Source organism: Lepidothrix coronata, unplaced genomic scaffold, assembly GCF_001604755.1.
Source record: "Lepidothrix coronata isolate B3197 unplaced genomic scaffold, Lepidothrix_coronata-1.0 Scaffold260, whole genome shotgun sequence".
NCBI classification, from domain to species: domain Eukaryota; kingdom Metazoa; phylum Chordata; class Aves; order Passeriformes; family Pipridae; genus Lepidothrix; species Lepidothrix coronata.
In genome coordinates, this window is record NW_016690440.1 from 545,667 (window position 1) to 569,118 (window position 23,452).

Consider the following 23,452-nt stretch of genomic DNA (forward strand, 5'->3'; position numbering starts at 1 on the left):
AAGACTTCTTTTTTTTCAAGAAAAAAATATAATAAAAATGGAAGCTGAAAATCCTCTGGGCATCAGGAAACCGCCTGAAAAATGGTTTTTTGAGTGTTGGCTAGCAAAACGTGCACTGATTTTCTTCCCCTGTTGTTTCATATGAGGTTTTCTTTAAAATGAGTTTTCAGTGGATTTCACAGTTAAAATATCCATTCTGGACAATTGTCCAAGAGCACCCTCGGAATGAAACCAAGGACAGGTGGTGCTTGTCATGGCATTTGTTCTTCTTAAAACTGAAATCCAGAAGGGTAGTGTGATGTGTGTCCTAACATATAGGTGAAGTCTGTTCTTCCTTCCTTGGCATTTTTTAAATATCCTTCTGCAAATGTCTGTTATTCTGCTTTTCTGTCTCTCATTCTGCTCACCCAACCTGCACGTTACTTTTAGGGGAAGGTGCCATCAACTTGGCTCTGGCTCAGAGCAGAAGCCAGGATGTCCGGATCAACGGGCCACTGGGAGCAAGCAACGCCGTGCGGATGGAAACGGGCTTTCCCATGCAAGGGGGGCAAGGTAAACCCTCAGGGTTTATCTGTGGAGCTTTATACACTTAGGAATTTGTTACTGAGCTAATCATGACATTTCACTGGCTATAGCAACTATTGTTTGCGGAATTCTAGTTGCCATTTTAATTAACGTGTGTTCGTGTTTTGTGCTGTCGAACCATGACCTGCATTATGTAAACGAAATTGTTGGCTGCATTTTGTCCCACAAATAGTGGAGTGATTTTGGTGGTGCCAACTGGTTTGTTTTGGGGTTGGTTTTTGGTTTTTTTATGGTTTGGTGGTTTGGAGTTTTCTTGGTTTGGCTGGTTGGTCATTTTGTTTGCTACATAAGGCCTGTTAAAGCAGACGAGTCTAGTGTAGAGAATTCACTTGGAAATGGGCACACAGTCTCACTGTTCTGTTTGACTCCCTTCATGGAAATGTGCATAAGCATTTATTCAATGTACAATAATAAATCCATTAGAATTATGGGAAGGACAGGACACTGTCATTGCTACTCTATTTTCTGATAAACTTTCAAGATCTAGTCATAGAGAAGGAATTTTTGTGAAGAGATGTGGTTTCATTAAACTCTACATTTTATAGTATTGTATATGCATAAGGAATTTTTAACTACAAAATTCAGATTTTACAAAGAGTTTTTACGAAGAAAGCTACTGTATAATTTATTTTAATAGCTGAATCATAAAGCTAATTAATTAATATTTTAGTTAATAGGATTTAAAGCAATTTAAAAAAAACAGGAGCATTTTTGGTCAGTTTATGTAAAATGCATTTGTGGCTGTTGATGAGAAGACATGGAAAGAACATTGCAACCCTGTAGAAACCTGATTAAATGGTAGTGAAGTTATTGTGCTTAACAAAGAATGTAAAACATTTAAAGAAGGGCTCTACTCTCTGCTGTGTCAATCATGACTTTCGTTTACTGTCTGCAGGCCAAACAGTGTAAATATAACAGCAATAACAGGGCAACAGTATCAATCATTTTATAAAATAGCAGTCTGTGGAAGTGAAACATTGAATTTTTTTCTCTCTTGCAACATCTCAGTTACTTTCTAGTTTCAGATTTTGCAAAAATCTGAGTTACATCTATAACTTTGATACAGTCTTGTGACTTGATGACTTCAGTGGCAAGTCAAGCTCACATTATTTCAGTGGTGTTTCCTTTTATATCCTTTTTAAAGGTTTGGTGTTTAAGCTTCAGCATGACCTGAACTTGTTTGTTTGATATCAGGGAATCTGAGCTTTTAGACAGAGGTGTGTCCTCAGGTTATTTCAGACAAACAATTCTCAAAGTCTGAATGTTTTATTGACAAATATATATTTTTTTTTGTTAAAAGAAAAAATCTAAAATTCTCCTCTGTGTGAAAACTGCAAGACTTGATAATTTCTATGTTTATTTTTTAAGGTTTAATAAGAATGAGCAATGCTACAGCTGTCATGATGTCCCAGACTGGAAATGTGCCCTCCTCTATGGTGGCAAGTGGTGCTAGTGCTGAGCTGCAGCCACGAACACCTCGGCCTTCCTCACAGCCAGGTGGTAAAACTTAGTCGCAGTACTGATCTGAAAATGTTCTTGTGTTTTTATTCTTCAACACACAGGCTTGAGCGTGTACTCATGTGAGCACTCCAGAATTGTCCTGGAGCATTTTCCCTGCCCTTCTGGGATCTACTTTCTGAGGAACCCTCTTTGCCCCTATTAATTTGTTAAAACTTTTCAAATAATTTGGATGCCTAATAAGTCACCAGCTTGCTTGGTATTTTATGTTGAGCAGTGGCAGTGGTATTTTTCCAGTTGAACCATTGTGACTGAGCTTTATCTTTAGCTAAAGGTAAGAGAAGGATTGGTTCAATGAGGCAGGAACGTTTCTGGTAAGAAGCAAATGCCCCAGACTGAGCACAAATGCTTTTCAGGAGGGGTAGGCAGATTAGAAGTTTTAGGATTGGGGATCTGGAGGGTGTGAATATTTAGGGTTTGTTCTTCGCAATTCTGATAGTGCAGCTTATTTGCATTTTGGAACTACAGAGAAAAGGGGCAGGTTATTACTTGTCCCTCCATAAAATGGTGGCAGTACTTGCCAAGTTCTGTAGAGTTCTTTGTTATTTATTCTTACAGATAGCATAAATGTTTTAAGTATTCTGGGTATATTAGTGTATGATACTACCTTAATTTTTTAACTGTTAGGAATAGCCCTAACAAGTGAATTATACATACAAACTGGAGGATGAGAGGCTGGAGAGCTGCCCTGGGGAAGGGGATTGGGTGGTTTGGGCTGAGGGCAACTGGAACAGGAGCCAGCAGTGCCCTGGCAGCCCCAAGGGCCAGCCCTGTGCTGGGGGGCGTCAGGCCCAGCATCGCTGGCTGGATGAGGGAGGTCTGTCCCGCTCTGCTCTGCTCTGGGGCAGCTTCACCTCAGGTCCTGGGGGCAATTTGGGCACCTCAGCACATGAAGAACATCAGAGGGCTCGAGTGTGTCCAGAGGAGGGGGACCAGGATAGGGAAAGTGTTTGAGAGCAGGACTTAGGAGGAGCAGCTGAGGCCACTTGGCCCATTGAGTTCAGAGAAGAGAAGCCGAGGGGTGACTCCATCGCAGTCTGCACCTTCCTCACAGGGGACAGCGCAGGCAGGGGCTGAGCTCCTCTCTCTGGGGCCAGTGATGGGACACAAGGAGGTGGAATGCAGGTGCATCACGAGAAGTTCAGATGGGATATTAGGAAAAGGTTCCTCACCCAGAGAGTGGTTGGTCCCTGGAACAGGCTCACCAGGGAAGTGGTCACAGCAGCAAGGCTGCCAGAGCTCAAGGAGTGTCTGGACAATGCTCTTAGTCCTGTGGTTAATTCTAGGTGGTCAGTGGGGAGTTGGACTCAGTGGTCCTTATGAGTCCTTTCCAGCTTGAGATATTCTGTGATTCTACAGTTCTAAGTGTGTAGACGGCTCACATTAAACTGTAGCAACAAGCACTGTAGAACTGTCGTACTGTATTTTAGACGGTATAAGTTGATAAGACTTGGCTTCCCAGGACTCCCAGACATTTTAAAAACTTCTAAAGCATTGTCTGTTGGAGAAATTGGAAACTAGAGTGTGAGTTTTTATGCAGAGTAAGCAAATGCAAGCAAGCAATTTATCCTTTCTTGTTTTGGGATGAGTTTTGTCTACAGTAGGTTATTTTTTTTTTGCTTTTCTTTGCTATTTTAATAGATGCAATGGACCCACTCTTATCTGGGCTAAATATCCAGCAGCAAAATCATCCATCGGGATCTTTAGCTCCCCAGCTCCATTCAATGCAGTCAGTTCCTGTAAGCAGGCAGATGAACTCAGCCAACTTTCAGCAGCTACAGCAGCAGCAGTTGCAGAATCGTCCTCCCCAGCCACATCAGCAGCCACAACAGGGTATTCGACCTTCATTCACTTCACCAGCACAGGTTCCAGTTCCCCCTGGCTGGAACCAGCTTCCTTCTGGAGCACTTCAGCCTCCTCCAACCCAGGGAGCATTGGGTGCATTGACAGTAAACCAGGGTTGGAAAAAGGCCCCGTTGCCTGGACAAATGCAGCAGCAACTTCAAGCAAGACCATCTCTAGCAACAGTACAAACTCCTACTCATCCTCCACCTCCATATCCTTTTGGAAGCCAGCAAGCTTCCCAGGCTCACTCAAACTTTCCCCAGATGAGCAATCCTGCTCAGTTTACCGCTCCTCAAATGAAAAGCCTTCAGGGAGGGCCCTCACGAGTTCCTACGCCACTACAACAATCCCACCTGACCAACAAGTCTCCTGCTTCCTCTCCCTCCTCCTTCCAGCAGGGATCTCCTGCCTCATCTCCAACCGTTAACCAGACGCAGCAGCAGCTGGGACCAAGGCCTCCCCAGAGTAGCACGCTTCCCCAGGGATTCCAGCAACCTGTCACTTCTCCTAGTCGTAATGCTATGGTGCAACAGGGGAATGTACCCCCCAACTTCATGGTGATGCAGCAGCAAAACCAAGGTCCACAAGGTTTACACCCTGGTTTAGGAGGTAAGAAGTACTGAGACTTGTATTTTAAAAAGAAAAGAAAAGAAAAATAAAATGTCTAGAACAAAGGTTGCTGTTAGTTCTGAAAAGATCCTGTACAAGACAGAATATAGGCACAGATGGAGTATGAAGTGGGCATGGATGAATTAGCATCAGTATCACTTGGGTTCTCCTCCCTGTCTGTGTCCTGCAGTGTCACAGTGGCTGACCTAAGGATAGGCTCTGGGCCCCTGCAGAGTGGAGTTGCTGTGTACAGTTGTTACTGGTCATTACTGACAGTCACCCTCTTGACAGTTCTTCTGTTGCCTTTAAGCAAGCTTAGGATGTTTCAGAGATGATGGAGGGCTTTTGTTTTGGTTTGGGGTTGTTCTTTTTTGGGGCAAGGGGAAGGATTTTTTTGAGAGAGAGTGTAATGGAATCAAACATTTTCTTTCTCTCTTCAGCTTCCTCTGTCACCATTTACATTTTCTACTACAGAAATGAGGTGTTGTTTTACATCTTCCTTTCTAAGCTGTGGATGTCTCTTCTTGACCCTGTCTTTATTTGTCAACAGTTTCTTCCCATTTAAAGAGGAAAGAGCTATTATTGCCATGCTGTTATACTCTCTGCTCTGAAATTAAGAGGTTAAAGGATGTTTTAACTTCTCCTTTGGCTGCGTTGTCTTTAGTTTTCTCTTCAAACCAACGCACTCGCATCTTTTCCGTACTAATTCTGAAGTTCTTCTCTAACAGTGAAGGAATTTCTTTGGTCAGTCCCAAGATCTCTTTTGTGTTTTTTTTCCCCTTCAACCTCTTGTAGTTCTGTGCAGACTTGTGCTTCTCTCTGCTCACTCATTTGTTCACCTTTCTCTTGGATGCCTGCTCCCCGGCCCCATACACAAGCTCTTGCTTAAGCCATTGAAAAAATTTCTTTGTGTACTTATTCTTTGTCCACCTACGCATACATAAATATATTCTAGTGTCTTGCATTCTCATGCTGTACGTCTGAAATCTGCCCCAAACCTGTAAGGAACACCTGTTTCGTGGTGTGCTGATCAGGACAAGCTTCTTGTTTGCACTCTTTGTACCATGGGTCTCTTTTGAGTTCAGGTGAATTGTCTCAGTTTCAAGGTTCTCCTTTTAGGATCTGCCAGTGGCCTGTACTTTGTGTTTCTTATCTTGTCTCCATCTGGAAGAAGTTATTAATTGTTTATTATTGTCATATTTCCCTACAATTTTGCCTCACCAGCCGTATGTCCCCATCAGGAATCACAGCCATGACCTCTAGGCAATATAATCTTTGCATTCTCCTTCCTTCCTGAGTAAACCTACTACAAACACAACCCTACTTTTTTTGAGTTAAAAATGACACTGCAAATAACTATTAAAATATGTTATGTGACCTCACTGTAGATCTTACTGCATAAATTAGCAATCCTGCTGTGAGCTGTACCCTCAGCTGATATGAAAAGACAGGATTCTTTGGTTTCAACAAAGCTGTGTTGCTCCCACTTGCTGAGATTTTTGCCTTGTGCTCATTCTTTGCTGCAAGTTATATGTTAGTTAAGTTGTAATTATGGATCTATCTGTTTTTAAGCCATCTTGCATTATGTTAACTAAGTTGTAATTACAGATTTTTTCCTGCTTGCATTTAAAGGTTTGGTGTAGATGAATGCACTCAAACACTTTCCATTTCACACAGTTAATTTAGCAAATCAGAATTTATATCAGATTTTGAATAGACCAGGCTAACACTTTCTTTTTTTCTCAGTTCAAGTGTTCCTATGTGGAAAACTTCCCTAAAAGTTGAGCAGAACTAAAACTAGAGTCCAGTGATGTGGTGTTTCAAAAAGTCTATGTTTCATATTTATATCTTGTTGTTTGACCTGTAGACTTGATTACCTTGAAATATTAATTACAAACCTAAGACCAGATTAATTAACACAAACAGCACAATTAAGTGTGCAAGAAAGCTGTGACTGTGGAAGGAACCAAAGTCACATTCTGGCCCTAGGTCATAAGAATAAGGAGAGGGGCAGGGCTGGTTCTAAAAGTCTCAGGCGTTGTCTGTTTGACAGTGAGGTAAAAAGAAGTGGTTCTGTGGAATCCATCCATGCTGCTGCTGATGTTGGCAGGTAGAGGGAAGGTTTTCTCTCTGTCCGAGAGCAGCAGTGATGTTTTGCCGTGCCAGAGTGTGAGCGCTGTGCCAGAGACGGCCCTGACAGAATTCCTTGCTCTTGCAGCAGGAATATCAGGATTACTTGAATGAACAGCGGGTCTGGACATGCTGAACCTGGAGGTTCCTCAGCCACTCTGGGATGAGAAGATCTTTTGAGTGTGTGTGCACACAGCAGCACTGATAAGGAATGTGTGCCTGGTGTGCTGCTGTCAGAGTTGTTGAGAGGAGCACACCACTGTAACAAAAATGCCGGTTGTTTGTGTATATGGAGTAAGTTAAAGGCCTACTAAGAGTTGAGATGAAGTGCAGCAGAAACCAGCACAACTACATTACTTTAATTTCTAGTTTCTAAAAGTCAAACGTGGACTTTTCACCTCCTCTATGTGGTAAGTTTTGTACTTAAATTACAGATTGAAATGAGTCATAGTAATTTGTTAGGCAGGATTATTGCACAGATAATAACTATAAATGTCTTCAGTGGGTTTTGTATATTGGCAAAAAACACTTTCTGCCTAAACCTGTAACGTGACAGCACAGACTCAAAGGTATTCTCCAATTATAGATTTTCTCATTTTTTATTTCTTCCTGTTTTCCATATTTACTAATAAGAAAATTCTCCTGTTCAGGAATGCCCAAGCGCCTTCCGCCAGGGTTCCCTGCAGGCCAGGCTAACCAGAACTTCCTGCAAGGGCAGGTGCCTTCCACAGCTCCAGGAACACCAGGGAACAGTGGAGCACCACAGCTGCAAACCAGCCAGAACGTGCAGCACACAGGTCTGACTGCAATGAGTGTTCCTCAGCTTTTTCCTTCCAGAGCATGGGATGCCTTTACCTGTGTTACACAGACCCCAAACCATAAACTCTTGCCATTAAGAGGGAGTTGCTGACTGGGGCTGCAGCAGCATTCTGTGTGTATTGCTGGATGAGGAAAAGCAAAGCATGAGGCTGCTGTATTTTCTCAAACAACCCAACTATTACTGATGAGGACTGCGGTCCTGAGCTCCAGAAGTAGCTGTTAAGAAACTGAATGAAAGGAGCAAATTTGAAGGCAAGGGGTAATAAAGATTCAACACAAAAGGAATTTCTTGTCCAGAAAAAAAAAAGGAAAATTATCTTAGAAGCACAATAACAAAATAATCTTGTTCTGCTTTGAAAAAGTTATTTATTAGTTCCTTAATAAACTTTGGAAGTCTGCTTACAGTGTGAAAATGAAATGTTTAGTTCACAAATGTCTCCATTTAACAATTCAGTTATTAGTCTTTTGTCTGGATTATGGAAACCCTGATAATGTAATTTCATCAGTATTCCATGTGCATTTATTCTTTAACCCATTATAAAGTAACCTCAAGGTTTGAAGCTTATTTTGGTTAGGAATTACTCTACTGACATTATGGAAGATTTTCAAACTTAGGTACAGATAACAACTGAAATTAAGTTTCTATTCTGTCTCCTGCAGTGGGGTACAGGGGAAGGACTAGTCCAAGTTCTTATTTTGAGATGTATGATCTTTTGTTTTGGCAACTAACATGTATCTATAGCATCAAATATCACATTCCAGAACTGCAAATATGAGAGATATTTCAGTTCCTTGGAAAAGGGAGGAAAACAATTCTGGAGTAATTACTCAACATCAAAAGGTGTGAAAACTCTTACGCCAATTAGTCTCTTACTTGTGTTTTCTTTTTATTTTCCTAAGGTGGCCAAGCATCTGGACCTCCTCAAACTCAGATGCAAGCAGCACACGGCCCACCAAATATGATGCAGACCAATCTAATGGGACTTCATGGAAATATGAACAACCAGCAGGCTGGTGCTACTGGGGTACCACAGGTTAACATGGGCAACATGCAGGGACAGCCTCAGCCAGGACCACAGTCCCAGCTTATGGGGATGCATCAGCAAATTGTGTCCTCTCAAGGACAGATGGTGAACATTCAGGCTCAGGGATCACTGAACCCTCAAAACCAGATGATACTTTCGCGAACTCAGCTCATACCACAAGGCCAAATGATGGTGACACCACAAAACCAAAATCTTGGTCCCTCTCCCCAAAGGATGACCCCACCTAAACAGATGATTCCCCAGCAGGGACAGCAGATGATGTCCACACACGGTCAGATGATGGGACCTCAGGGCCAGGTCTTGCTACAGCAAAACTCGATGATGGAACAGATGATGACCACTCAGATGCAAGGAAATAAACAGCCTTTTAGTACTCAGAACCAGTCAAATGTTATGACGGGGCCAGCTCAACTGATGAGAGGACCAACGCCAAACATGCAAGGAAACATGGTGCAATTCACTGGGCAGATGATGGCACAGCAAGGCCCCGTGAATGGGAATCCTTCTCAGGTGATGGGAATTCAAGGACAAGTTTTAAGACCCACTGGACCTGGTCCTCACATATCTCAGCAGCTTGGGGACACTACTCCTACAACAAACAACGATGTGAACTTGACACAGATGTTACCTGAGGTTCCTGTGCAGCAGCCAAACATGGTGCCTTCTCATATGCAGGGAATGCAAGGAAACAATGCTTCAGGGAGTCATTTCTCTGGCCATGGGCTGCCTTTCAGTCCAGGGTTTAGTGGAACGCCAAATGGGAATCAGGTTTCCTGTGGGCAGAATCCTGTGTTTCCTGTCAATAAAGATGTGACACTCACAAGTCCACTCTTGGTTAACCTTCTCCAAAGCGATATATCAGCAGGACACTTTGGTGTGAACAACAAACAAAATAATCAGAATCCCAACAAGCCAAAGAAGAAGAAGCCTCCAAGGAAGAAGAAAAATAATCAACAGCTAGAACAAACAACGTAGGTTTAACATTACAGTGTTTTTGATAAGGGGCATGGGGAAGCTCTACAGGCGCCTTATCAATATTTTATCAGCAAGTTACCGGTGAGAAAGGAGCTGTATTAATTCATGTTGTAGCAGTTCCTTGCAACAGTTACTTTCAAGAGTCTGTCATTGGAATGTTTGTTCAAGATTAAAAATAACATGCAAATATCCAAACTCAGTTATAAACCCAATTATACCAGCATTGTTCCTTACCTTTACTAGGTGAAGGAAGTTTAGCATGTGGCCCATGGTGCCACAGCCCTTGGAAGAGGAGGCTGCCTTATTTGAGCAGTCTGATAGCTAAAATCAAAGAAGTACTTTCAGAAGAATTAGAAGCCTCCATAAACATGTGTAGTAGAGATTTTTGGGGGTTATTTCCTGAATTATATACATATCCTGACACATTTCCACCTGGAATTGAGCTGGACTTCTCTCTTAGTTGAAGCTGCAGCTAGAATTTAGAGGGAGGAACTTGGTACTTTCTGGGGATGAGGTTAACGAGTTAAGCAGTGCTGGTCTTCCTGGCCTAGGAGAGATTAGGAAGGAAAAAAAACCCCACAACTCTTGAGTGGGAGGAGGCAAATGGATAATACTGGAAGATAATGAATGAATGTGCCTGTTTAGGGGACATACAAGATTGCAGAATCTCTTCTTTCCCTTTTGGCCAGTACATTCTTCCTTGGCCAGCTGTCCTGTAACCATTTGCCATTGACAGTCTGCTAACACCAGCACAGGGCAAATCCTGTTGCTGTCCCATTATTCATCTTAAATGGTGAAGGCAGATACACTATATCTAATTATCCTGATGCTGCAGATGAGCCCCAGAGGCATTGACAGGAATCCACCTGATGGAACTTCTGGGGATTGTTTACAGTTTGCTTTAGGAAAAATGGAAAAATTTAGCACATAAAATTATAACTCAGGAATATCCAAATATCAAAATTAAATTCTTAAAACCAAACAAAAAGGTAGCAATGGTACATTAAGCTCCTAATGTGGCTCTGGTTCCACCAGTCCCACTCCTCTGAGTGATCGTTATGTGTCTAGACTGAAGTTTGTGCTGCCTTTCCCAGGGACACATATACAGTTCAGTGCAAAGAGAAGATGGCATCAAGTACTGAGCAACTGCTTAATATTTTAATTTTTCCCTTAGTTATTCAGTGCATAGCCCCAACCTGCATTTTCTGCACAGTGTCAAGATTCCTTCATGAAGATGGAATTAATAATCTCACAAACATTTTAATTCTGGACTGAAACAACTCACATCATCTATAGCAAGTGATCTTTTGTGGCAATCATTAATTGGCTTAACTAGTACAAAAATAAAACGCAGAAATGCTGTAAGGTAAAGCAAAGCATGCTAATTTAATAGGCTGTGAAAAAAGCTTTTCAGATACCTACTGTGTAGTTGTTTACAGTCATGGTATGAGGAGGACACAGTCTGTGGCCAGCTGTGGAAACCTGGGTAAATTAACTTGGCCAGAACCAAGGGACCGGCATGTGGCTGGTCTGCAGCTTCAGGGGGACTTGGAAACCGTATCACAGACACAAGCTCCTCCAGTCCAAAGAGATTCCAATAAAATAATAGTAACCACTGCTTAGCAAGCGCCTTGCCATGGAAGTGACAGAGGATTCAGAGGAAGCAGAGGAGTTGGCATTGTCTTCTGAAAAGAAAATCCATTAATCATTAAAAAAACCCTTGTTAGGATTTTATTTTCATTGGCCTTACTGATGAGCACCCAGCCTCAGTGTGGCCTGGGAATATCAGTAAATGGATCTATAAAATTCTCTCCTCTGAGCTTACACAGCCCCACAAGACTATTTGCTTATTAAAAAGTTTTCTCAGTAGGAGAAGCCTAAATTGCAGCTTTTCTGTTGAACTATGACAACTCAATTCTAGCTCCTAAATAAGGCTCTGAATCAGATTTCAGTGTAATTAACAAAGGAAATACCACTTGGTACTTACTCTATTACTTAAACTTTCAGCTCATGTTCTCTGCTATTGCAGAATGTTGTTCTGATATGAATTAGCATTTTGGTTCTAAATGGACTATATCCTTGCAGAAGCATAAGAAGGGAGCTGTTCTCACACATGTTTCTGAGATTAATCTCCAGAAAAAGGAAGGTAACTGCAGTGGAAGCTGGCTGCAGTACCTTCCTGCTTCCCTCGCTCTTGGCTTCCCTTGCATTGTTAGGCAAGCTCAGCATTTTCCTGCCTTGGAATTGCTGATTCTTTTAAATCTGATTTGGATCACTTTCTTTGTCATCAGAAGCAAATACGATGCTTTTCAGCATCCTCTCTGTCATTCTTACTCAGAAATTTTATAATTCAGAGCAGCAAACCTTGTGTGGAAATGCAGCTAATTTGATAAATGCATTAAAAAGAAATAATTTCGGAGAAGTAATAAAAGTACCATTAGTAATATGGATTGCAGACTGAGCATATTGGAATGTAAATAGGGTAAGTGATAAGCTATTGAAAGAGTTTATTCTGCTAAGTCTAAAATAGTTTTAAGGGTTTGCTTAATTGAGTAGCTTGGCATTGAAATGAAACCCAGGACATTTTGGAGAAGTAGGTTGTTTAAAAGTGTTCCCCATGTTTGTTCTGAACCTGAAGACTGTAGGTAATGGGATGTAAACTGAGGACGAAGATGCTGGATGAAATGGGATTGCAGATCAAACGCCTTGGTTAATTCTATTAAATCCATGCACAAACAAGCAGTTGTTTAATGTTACCCTGTGCACAGGCCATGAACATCCTGTGTGCTGCTAGAATAGAACTAACCTGCTGGGTAAGGCCACTGCTGGCATTTGGGTTTTCAGGGCCCAGAGCAGGTGGTGACAGCCCTGCAGGACAAAGAGGCTTTTCTCAACCAGACTCGGAGCGTTTCACCGCAGGTCTGAGGGTGACAGACCCCAGTGCTCTGGGAAGTGCCCCTCCCTCAGCAGCAGAGGACGAGCCTTTCTGTACCACAGGAGCTGTTGCAGAGCACTGTACTGAGCCAGCAAGGTTGACTCTGCCACATCTGTGCTGTCATGTTATGTTTGCTCGCTTTGTTACAGCAGCTACTGCCTTTTGTGGTTTGGTTGATTTTGTTTGGGTTTTCTTGGGGTTCTCTCTCCACTCTGACAAGGGATTTTGTATCTGAAGGTTGTACTTGAGAATGCAGCTGGTGAGCAGAGGGTTTGCTGATGACAATCCAGACTGTACCTGATGTGCAGTTACCTTTTTATATTTTTTAACATTCAGAGCAACAGAAAAGAAGAATAAATGTAGAATATTTTGTCCCTCTCACACAAACTTCATCTTGTTATTAATATTCATAACTGGGGGGGGTGTTGATGAGTGGTGGTTGCTAAACATGCCCCGTGAATTTCAGCTACATTCAAATGATGTTTAAATTTTCCAGCAATGACAGCAGCAGTCTCTCCTACCATAACTGCTCTTCTTTGTGAGCAAACCAACCTTGGGTCTGTTTTGCCGGGTTTGCACAGCTGCCTGATCAGATCCATCTGGCAGGAGGTGTTTGCTAAGGATCCATCTTGCACCAGTATTGTTTTCAAGGTTAAACTTGCCTGTGCTGTGGTGCTCTGTATCAGCTTTTAGCTGGTCTTTAACTGTTGCATTTTTAATCTCCCACCATTATAAATAAATCGTAAATAGCAAAATTGCAAATTTGAGATTGTATTCACAATTTTAGACAGTTCTTTCAGTTCACATGGCTGGTACATGCTCCAAAGGCTGCGACTCCTCTGGGTAATTTTCTTGCCAGAATTTTTGTTCATTTGTGGCTGCTAATATAATGCTCTGGGGCATACCTATCCATTTTGCCAGTTTTCATCAAATTCATTGGTGGAGGCAGGTAAGTCTACACCACCTGCCTCACAAAAACTGGTGGTGTGCTGGATTAGACACAGAGTTTTACTCCAAATGCTTCCTTGGCAGTCCTTGCCCTCAGCAGCAGTGCTTGGAACAGCTCTGTGTTTGCCCCATTCCTCACCTTTTCTTCCTCTTGGTTTATGTTCTTCACAGTTGTGACCCGTGAAACCCAGGGATTTCCAGTCACACACTGCTTTTTGAATATTGATTCGGTAGCTGATAGAATGTTAGGACTGACCTGGGTCTCTCCATGTCAGCTCTACAGGTCCCGGAAACTGTTACTCTCAAGTAAAATTAAATAGGATAGATCTCTCCATCCTTATGTACTCCACATTCTTATTTTGCTGAAGTGTCTTTTTCCGTGGCATTTCTGCATGATTCTGCCTCTCTTAGTTGGAAGTGGACTGACTTTGATGTCTTTAATTTTAGCTTAGAGCTTTTCTTATGTAGATCTCCCCACTACATTCTTATGCAGATGATAAGCAATTAAGGTCTTCTGCTCTTCATCCCTCTTTATTTTACGTGTCCTGACCATATTGATAGGTATAGAAATTTTGGTTTTTTCTAAACAGGCAAAAATTGTCTTGTTTCAGTGGAAGTATTGGGGATCGAGTCTGAGCAATTTTAAATTGTCCTAGAGAGTCTCCTGGAGCATCAGGTACCCTGGAAGAAGGACTTGGGGAATGCTAGGGGATGAAAAACTGAATGTGACCGAGCAATGTGCACTCATAGCCCGGAACACCCTGTGTCCTGGGCTCATCCCACAGCGTGGGCAGCAGGTCAGTGGGGCATTCTGCCCCTCTACTCTGCTCAGAGGAGACCCCACCTGCAGTGCTGCCTCCAGCTCTGGGGCACAAGAAGGTTGTGGGGCTGTTGGAGAGAGTCCAGAGGAGGCCATGGAGATGCTCTGAGGGCTGGAGCCCCTCTGCTCTGGATACAGGCTGAGAGAGCTGGGGGTGTTCACCCGGAGAAGAGAAGGCTCCAGGGAGACCTGAGAGCCCCTTCCAGGGCCTAAAGGGACTCCAGGAGAGCTGGAGAGGGACTTGGGACAAGGGATGGAGGGACAGGACAGGGGGGAATGGCTTCTCCCTGTCAGAGGACAGGGATAGATGGGATACTGAGACAAATCTTCCCTGTGAGGGTGAGGAGTCCCTGGTTGCCCAGAGCAGCTGTGGCTGCCCCATCCCTGGAAGTGTCCAAGGCCAGGTTGGATGGGGCTTGGAGCAACCTGGGATAGTGCAAGGTGTCCCTGCCTGTGGCAGGGTTGAAAAAAGATGAGTTTTAAGGTCCCTTCCAAACCAGACCAGTCTGGGGTCACTTATGAAGCCTCAGTCCCACACAGAGGCCTGTGCTCTGGAGGGTCACTGGCATATCTGACGTGTCAGTGCAGTTTTGCGGTGATGGGATCGGAGGTCTCTGATACCTGAGCAAGTCACTTTTGGAAGAAATGGTTAAGAAATTAATTTAAATTAATTCATTAAAATTCATTAAGAAATTAATTAAAAATGCATCTACCCATAGCACTTGCTTATCTATACAGATGTCATTCTAGCCTGTTTGGCTGGAATAAATATATAGCTATATTATTTGGAATATCCATTGGCATTTTCTTTATTATAAAACTAGGATTCAAGGTAGAAATAAACGTTTTAAGATCAGTAGAACACCAGGCAACTTGTTTCCTTTTCTGTAATATTTTAGGCAGAGGAGGGACTATACACAGACCTGGGATCTGTGTTCCAGTTTGGCATGTTGCATCAGAGGCATTTTAGTGGGTTATTCTAGGTCTGTGGAAAGTGCTAGGAATTAATTGAGTACTTAGTTATAGAAGCAGAAATCAAACACTGATTTAACTGGATCTTAATTGCAGTTATGTTTCTTTCAGTTCTTCAGAACCACGTCCAGCTGGCCTGGAGGAGAGTGATCAGTCGTCGATGTCTGGAGACCAAGGAATGAATTTAGATAAGTCAGGCCCTAAACTCTCAGATTTTGCAAGTAGGCCACCAGGTAGTAGGACTGTTCTGTGGATTATCTAAATGTAATAAGGAGAGCTTTTAATTGATCTTTTAACTGTTCTATTTTATTTGTGCTATCACACATTCAAATTTAAACCTGTTTTCCTCCTAGTAAGTAAATGATACCATTGTTTAAGTGTTCTCTTTGAATTAGCTCAAAATGAAGAGGTGGCCAGGTTCTCATGAATCATCTTGCAGGTACCATGCTGAAAACTGCAGAGTTATTCAGCAATAACATAATTGATTAAAAAATTTTGTATTTCTAGCTCTAGCACAGACTGATGTCTTAAAAATTTAGCATTAACCTATAATTGATTTTTCAGAATAAATAGGGGTTGTAGTTAAAATTATCCTTTGCACGTAGAGAGGATTAAATCTAACGTCTGCAACAGGATTTCTGTTACAAACCACACAAGTGATTCTTAACACTGTTTTTGGCCAAGTAATACATGTCAGGTTCTGCTTTGTACACCAGAAAATGTCAGGTCTGTAGCAGATATACTGGTCCATGACCCTCGGGGGCTGTCAAACTCTGCAGTTGGTTTTAAGGAATATTAATTAGTGAAAGTCCAACTCTGCATTTGTCAGTGAAATGACATGGGCTGTTGCAGAGACTTTTCTGGTGGCATGAATCTGAGTTAATAGCTGATACAACACTAAGAGATCTCCAGTTAAATCCCACACATCATACACTAAGTAAAAATATTTTTATGAATTAAGTAAAATCTTTGGCCATGTTTGCATAGCCTGTTCCGTTAATGTGGCTCTTGCACAAGATAAACAGGCTCCAGGCTGTACTTTCTATCCAGTCCTGTTTGTTACTGAAATTCTGCTTCTCCTGATATTTGGTTGGTTTTAATGAATGTGTCATCCTGTTGTCTTAGGTTACCCATCTCAGGCAGTGGAGCAGAGGTCACTTCAGCAGATGCCACCTCAGCTCATGCCACACACACAGCAGCCCCAACCCCAGCAGCAGCAGCAGCAGCAACCCCAGCCAACACCACAGCCAGCCCAGGCACCCACACAGACGCCACAGCAGCAGCAGCAGCAGCAGCAGCAGCAGCAGATGATGATGATGCTGATGATGCAGCAGGATCCCAAATCGGTCCGGCTGCCTGTGCCACAGGGAGTTCACCCACCCAGAGGGTCTCTGAACCCAGATGCTCAGCGAATGCCAATGCAGCAGAGTGGGAACATGCCAGTAATGGTGAACCTCCAAGGGCCTGGATCGGTGCCTCCATCTCCTGATAAGCAAAGAATTGCCTTGACGGGCAATCCTCCTCTGGGAAGTAATGCAAGAAAAATGGTTTATCCGGATAATGTACAGAATCCTTCCAGCTCACCCCTCAGAGAGGTTTCATCAGTATCCTCACTTCCAGAAGGAGGTGGAGCTGAGGGTCCCCCAACATCAGGAGCTCAGAATAATTTGACATCTCATTTAGTAGTTTCACAGAACCAATTAATGATGACAGGACCCAAGCCTGGACCATCCCCACTTTCAGCTGCCCAAGGTGCAAGTCCTCAGCAGCAGTCTAGTTCTCTGCCTAGTGCTCTTACACACCATTTTCCAAATGTTGCTGCCCCATCACAAACTTCAAGGCCTAAAACCCCAAACAGAGCAAGCCCAAGGCCATACTATCCTCAGACTCCTAATAACCGTCCACCGAGCACAGAACCCTCAGAAATAAGCTTGTCTCCAGAGAGGCTCAATGCTTCTATAGCTGGTCTTTTCCCTCCCCAGATCAATATTCCTTTACCTCCCAGGCCTAATCTCAATAGAGGATTTGATCAGCAGGGTCTGAATCCCACTACTTTAAAGGCCATTGGACAAGCCCCATCAAATCTAACAATTAACAATCAGTCTGCTTTTACAGCCTCACAGTCACACAAATTGGAAGGTGTGGTCATTAATTCAGGCAAACAGACCAACACTGGAGGAACAAAGAGAGCAAGTCCAAGCAATAGTCGAAGGTCCAGTCCTGGATCCAGTAGGAAAACTACACCAAGCCCTGGCAGACAGAATTCAAAAGCAGCTAAATTATCATTGACAACTCAACAGAACCCATCTCTCTTGCAGAACATGGAATTACAGAGAAATATGATGGCTGGTCCCTCTTCTTTGCCAACACCTGTGACTACAAGTTTTCAAAATAATCCCATGCAAAATAACCAGAGTCCTGCAATTTCTGTACCTGCTGTGACCGGCATTCCTGAAGATAATAAGGAGCCCCTAAGTGTGCCTCAAGATACTGAGAGCCAAAGTGCACAAGGTGTCCAAGGTAACAAAGATCAGCCCGGTATTGAACTGAAAGGTATCCCTACTCCAGAAATGAAAGTGTTGATTCCAGAAGAACAGTCAAAAAAAGATGGGCAAGGCTTAGACACTAGCAAGCTTCCAGTCATGGAGGAAAGTAAAATCATGGTATCTCCAGCTATGAGGGAGGCCCCAACTTCTTTAAGTCAACTTCTTGACAATTCTGGAGCTCCTAATGTAACCATTAAGCCCCCTGGGCTGACTGGTCTTGAAATGGCACCGATAGTCACCACTGGTGAGGAGCTAAAGAAGATAGCTGTCATTCCGCCACTGCAGGATTCATCCTTGAGCAAGGAGCCCTCCAGTTCACTTAACTTACCTCAAAACAATGAGCCCTGTCCAAATCCAGGGCACCAAGAACTGGGAGAAGTAAACTCAACCATGGCACAGAGTGTTCCACCAGTAATGCAGAGGCCTGTCAACTCTTCTTCTGTTTCAGGTCCTTTAGCCCCCAACCAGATAACAGTTTTTGTGACTTCCAACCCTATTACATCTGCTGCTAATACATCAGCTCCATTGCCATCTCACTTGCAACCTGCATTAGTATCCACTGTTGTCACAATGCCCAATGTGGGGAGCAAAGTGATGGTTTCAGAGGGACAGTCAGCGGTTCAGTCCAATGCCCGGCCACAGTTCATTACACCTGTTTTTATAAACTCATCCTCAATAATTCAGGTTATGAAGGGCTCTCAGTCCAGCACGATTCCAGCAGCCCCCATGACTTCCAACTCCAGCCTGATGCCTCAGTCGGTCGCAGTTGTTGGTCCTTTGCATATCCCACAGAGTATCAAGTTCTCCTCGGGGCCCACTCCTCCCAGTACATCATCCAGCAGTCCTGTGTCCAGTATTCCCACCAGCAGGTCACTGGTTCTGAATCCCTTGGCATCTCCTGTTCAGCTGCCGCCTTCTGCTACAACTTCTTCCAGTGTTGCTTCCCACCTTCCTGCTCAGCAAGTCAAGGACTTCAATCCAGAGGAGACTTCCCAAGGTGGTGAGTCGGGTGACCAGAGCTGTCTGCCAGCAGTGCAGTCAGGACCTGTTGTTTCACCTCTGCTTACGAGCAGCCCTGGATCTGGGAACAGACGCAGCCCTGTTTCATCGAGCAAGGGAAAGGGAAAAGTAGACAAGATTGGCCAACTCTTGCTGACTAAAGCATGCAAGAAAGTCACTGGCTCCCTGGAGAAAGGGGAAGAGCAGTACGCTTTGGATGGAGAAACAGAAGGTCAGGGACTGGAAACATCAGTTCCAAATAGTTTGGGAACAGAGCAACCACCAGCAGAACTAGATAACAAAACTGTGACCCCTCCAGCACACAGTCTTACAAAACAGAGCACTTCTGGGCCTGGCAGCTCGAGCCTCAGCCCCACGGCTCCTGCTCCCGCCTCCACGTCCCCGAGCACACCCACGAGCACTCCTGCCCCCACCGCGCTCCCGGCTGGAGCCCCCCCGGCAGCCCCGGAGCCCCCCGGGCCCAGCGGGAACAGCAGTGCCCCAGGCGGGGCCCCGGCCGAGCTCCCCGGGGGCGCCGGGGCGGAGGAGAAGGCGGGAGCACCGCAGGAGCTGCTGCCGAGCGCAGGTAAGTGCGGTGCTGCCCGGGGAGGGGAAGAATGGGATTGCTGCTGTAAATCCCCACATGCTGCTTTCCGTGAACATCATAAAATGTAGGCACTGCAGCCAAGGCTGACACTTTTTTGTTTCTAATCTCTGAGTGATACACAGGCTGGTATTCACCAGAAGTTTTATTTCAGTTTCCATTTGCTGCTTAAGTGGGGTATTTGTCATGAACATATGGTGCAAGAACAGAGGAGTAACTTCATGTAAATGTTGGAAGCAGGGAGAAAACGTGGACGCATCAGTAATGACAAATATTTAAGGTGCCTTTTATATTGGTAGATACACTGGTACTCTGCCTTGGTCTTGCCAGAGACTTTTTTAATTTCAATTTATTGATTTAAATATTATAGTTTTAATTAATCCTGATAATACTACTTTCCTCTTTGAATAACCTTAATCCTCTAGGGAAATAACTGAATAACCTCCAGAAGAGAAAAAAAATCCAAACCTGTACCAAGTCCCCATTTGTCTAGGGAATAACTTAAATAGCATTTCAGACAAATTCCTGAAAAAGTGATTAGAATTGCATCTAATATAAAAACATAAAATACCTTCACATATGAGCTCTTTTCTCCTATGTTATTTTAATTTGAACATCTAGCAGACTTTATATATGACATTTTTAATTTATTAAATATGATGTGAAAATAAACCCATCACTCCTGAAGTGAGCTGAGTGTCTGTTCTGCTTTACAACATGAATTAGACATAGAAGATAAAATCATGGAAAATAAAATCCACAGAAGTCAAGGGAACTGAGAGATTCAGCCTCAGTGTGACTTTCCCTGTGGCTATTGGATGTTTTAGCTGTATGCCACTGGCAAATGAAGCCTTTGAGCTTCAGAGAATGAATTCTGGTTTTTTAGGAGAAAAATGGAAGTGTATACTGTTTATTTAAACAGGAATGTTTAACTTTTTGTCTTCCTGTTCTCCATAAGTTTGTTAGCACATATAAGAGAAGACTAGAAAGCATTAGTGCAGCAAAAATTATTTTTCCATCTTACTTTTTTTACTTGGCAGTCTAAGAAATGTGAAGTTGCATCGTCTTTTTGCCGAAGGACTTCAAGGGCAACTCTGGAGCATATTTTGCACTTTATTTGAAAGAGTGAGGGCATTGATTCGTTAACAAAGATGCCATTTTCCCCCAGAACTTCTGTTGGAATGAGCATTAAAATGAGAAACTGTTGAATTTCTAGGACTTCTTTTAATTTCTCAATCTGCTGAAAAATCGTTACCTTTAAAAATGTGGTTTATATACTCAATTTCATCACTTATTCTACTTTGAGAAAACTTGCTGGGGAAAGTTTTGCCAAAGTTTATTTTAAAATGGGGAGATGTGTGTGGTGGGGGGGAAGTGGAGGGTAGGTTAAAAATATTGCATTTCTAAATGCCAAAACATAGTCAGCTGGAAGATAGAGAATTTTGTACCAGTGGCCCAGTCACACCCCAAGAATTCCTTTGACTCCCTTTGACAATAATACTTTTTCCCTCCACTTTTATTCTAGCATCCTCTCAACATTTAACACAGAAAAAAAGTTCAGTTGCAACACCAGAAAGTACTGTTCAAAGAACAGGTAAATCTTCCTTCGGAAAACCAGAATAGAGGTGAACTAAACCCTTTATGTTCGGAACTGAAAATGTATTTATTTGAATGCATATTCAGTGGTCACTAACATGCTGGGTAGTTTGGGGCTTTGGTGGGGGGTTTATTATTATTTGTGCTTTGGGGATTGTTTTTCTTTGCTAGATACATTGTGCTTTAGAAGTCTCCAAACCCTTGTGGGAGATTCAGCATGGGATCAAGTAAAACAAGAAAAAATCACTAAAGAAGTTTTTAGATATTCAGTGATAAACTGGAGGGAATGGATTTGTAAAAATATGCTGTGTTTGAGTTTTGAAGTCCTGTTCAGTGCTAATAGGAGTTTTTCTTTTTTATTATACCATTTTGAACATATTTCCAAAAGCCATGCTGGGAGTGTTTTTTTCTGTTCATCTTTTAATGCCCCCTCAGCAGTGTTTGTTTCAAGATGGAACCCTGGCAGATGACTTTTTGGTGTTGCCATCTATTATCATGGTGTTTCACCATCAATTTCTAGGAGTTTTAAAAAAGTAATTCCTAAGATGAGTAGGGAAAATGGATAGATGTGGGCTTGCTTATGGGAAGTGCCGCTCTCCATCCATTTGCCATCTCTAATCTGATTAGAGTTTTCAGAAAGTAAAAATTGTTTTCTTTGACCTTCCACTAAAACAAAGATGGTCATACACTCTGTTGATTCACATCTGACTCATTGCCCCGTGCTGCTCTGGCTGTATTGTAGAGTTCCTACTGGGGGTAAGCACTGATTCCATCCATTTTTTGCTATTGGATATTCTCCCTGTTCAAATTTTGGTTAGGAAGAAAGGTAATTCTTTCCTTATGTTGCTTAGTCTCTTCTTCCTTTGTTCCCAAGACATCTGTTTTTCCCAGATGGTGCTATATCCATTTATACTGAAGAGGCTGATGTGCCAACACTGCAAGTTTATCCTAAGAGGACAGATACTATCCATTTTTGTACTTTTTTTACACCTTTATTCCTTATGCACGCTCTAGGAAACTTTGGGTGCTAAATTGATCTCAAAGGCAAAGCCCCAGTTTGTGCCCCAGTATCCCCGAGGTTTGACTGGGGGGGATTGAGCTGGAGCTCACTGAGGGCAGCATGACAAACCACAGGGAGTTAAGATATGACATTGCAATGGTAATCCTTAAATCTGTGGCAGTTTCTCAGGAGAAGGGCTCTGTTTAGGTATAGATCCTCCCTTTCAACAAAGAATCTGGTGGATATGAGGAGAATTAAAATATGGACAGTAAAAAGACTTGACATTTTATATGCTGAAAAGGAGAGCTGTTTATTGAGGTGAAGACTCCAAAGGAAACCTGACCTGTATGTGTGAAATCACTGTGAGAGACAGAGAAGGCAGGTCAGACTTCTCTTTATAACATCTCCCCTGAGATTTTCTCCCATTCTGTACAAATATAATTGGACTTCATAAATTTGTCTTCCTCTGCATTAGAAGATACTGCTGAGAGACAGTTGGGTTAAGGCAAAATTTTACATGCACAATAGAGCCAGATGGGTATCTTTTGATTAGTTTAAAACTAATAAAACCTAGAAGTTTCAGAAGAAATTAACTGTCTAAAATGGAAGTTAAAAAAGGAAGAAAAGTATAGCCCTTGTCAGGGAGTTTCTCTACAGTTTTTTTTCTCAGGGTTTTAACTTTTCCCTGTCTTAGCTGGTGCAGGCTGTAATCAGACCTGGCCGATATGGTATTTGATATATTGACTTGCTTTGCTTTGAGAGAAGTTTATTCTTCTGACCTAATACCTAGTAGAAAAATGTGAGCTAGTCATGCCTTGTCAGCGGTTATGTACTGCTACAGCAGACTTTAAAATTATCTTTTTCTCTTGTAGAACTTGAGACAAATGCTGCAGTAGTTGCTGGTCAAAGGTAAGGAGATAGTTTGTATAGATTCAGAGTAGATATAGCTTTTGTGGGAGGAAGTCCCTTTCTCTTTGCTTCAATTGCTCAACTTCATTTTCTTGGCCATACCCTTTCTTTCCTGCTAAGAAATCAGGCCAGCTGAGTGTTCCACACCATTGCTGAAATGTAGAACATAAAGTAACTTTTTCCCAAGTCTGTGTTTTTGGCAATGTTTCCTTTCATCCCTTCAGGCCTGGATGTTTCATGTCCCGGAATGGTCTTGGTGGTTCCACAGCAAATCAAAACTAAACCCCCCAAAGCCTGTGGTTTAGCATGTGAATTTTTGTTTTCTGAAAGGAAGTCTTTCAAAAGTTTGTTCTTCTCCTGCCTTCGTGATTGTTTTCAACAGTTTTTCTCTATTTGCTTGTTGACATTTTGCCAAAACCTGACAAGGTCAGGTAGAAACTTCATGTTGTCCTGGTTAAGACATTCAGTAATTAAAATATCGTATTTCAAATGGTTGTGTTCTGTCAGAAGAAAATGACAGTTTTGAAGATCTACTTCTGTAAGATTCTAAACACACTGGGCTCTTACACTTAGTCTGTAATGATAGACCTTAGTAA

At 42.7% G+C, this 23,452-nt stretch overlaps 1 protein-coding gene across 4 annotated transcripts in view; it reads left to right on the top strand.

Annotated features, from left to right (window-relative positions):
- NCOA6 (nuclear receptor coactivator 6) overlaps window positions 1-23,452 on the top strand; it is a 44,591-nt gene that overhangs the window by 15,139 nt on the left and 6,000 nt on the right. For 3 of the 4 annotated variants that reach the window (XM_017835565.1, XM_017835567.1, XM_017835566.1), the window contains exons 6-14: window positions 430-552; window positions 1,954-2,082; window positions 3,745-4,557; window positions 7,338-7,484; window positions 8,407-9,523; window positions 15,314-15,435; window positions 16,328-19,333; window positions 20,877-20,945; window positions 22,820-22,856. In XM_017835565.1, coding sequence (XP_017691054.1) covers window positions 430-552; window positions 1,954-2,082; window positions 3,745-4,557; window positions 7,338-7,484; window positions 8,407-9,523; window positions 15,314-15,435; window positions 16,328-19,333; window positions 20,877-20,945; window positions 22,820-22,856 — 5,563 coding nt within the window. The remainder of the gene's footprint in view (window positions 1-429; window positions 553-1,953; window positions 2,083-3,744; window positions 4,558-7,337; window positions 7,485-8,406; window positions 9,524-15,313; window positions 15,436-16,327; window positions 19,334-20,876; window positions 20,946-22,819; window positions 22,857-23,452) is intronic. The other variant, XM_017835568.1, reaches the window with a different exon arrangement.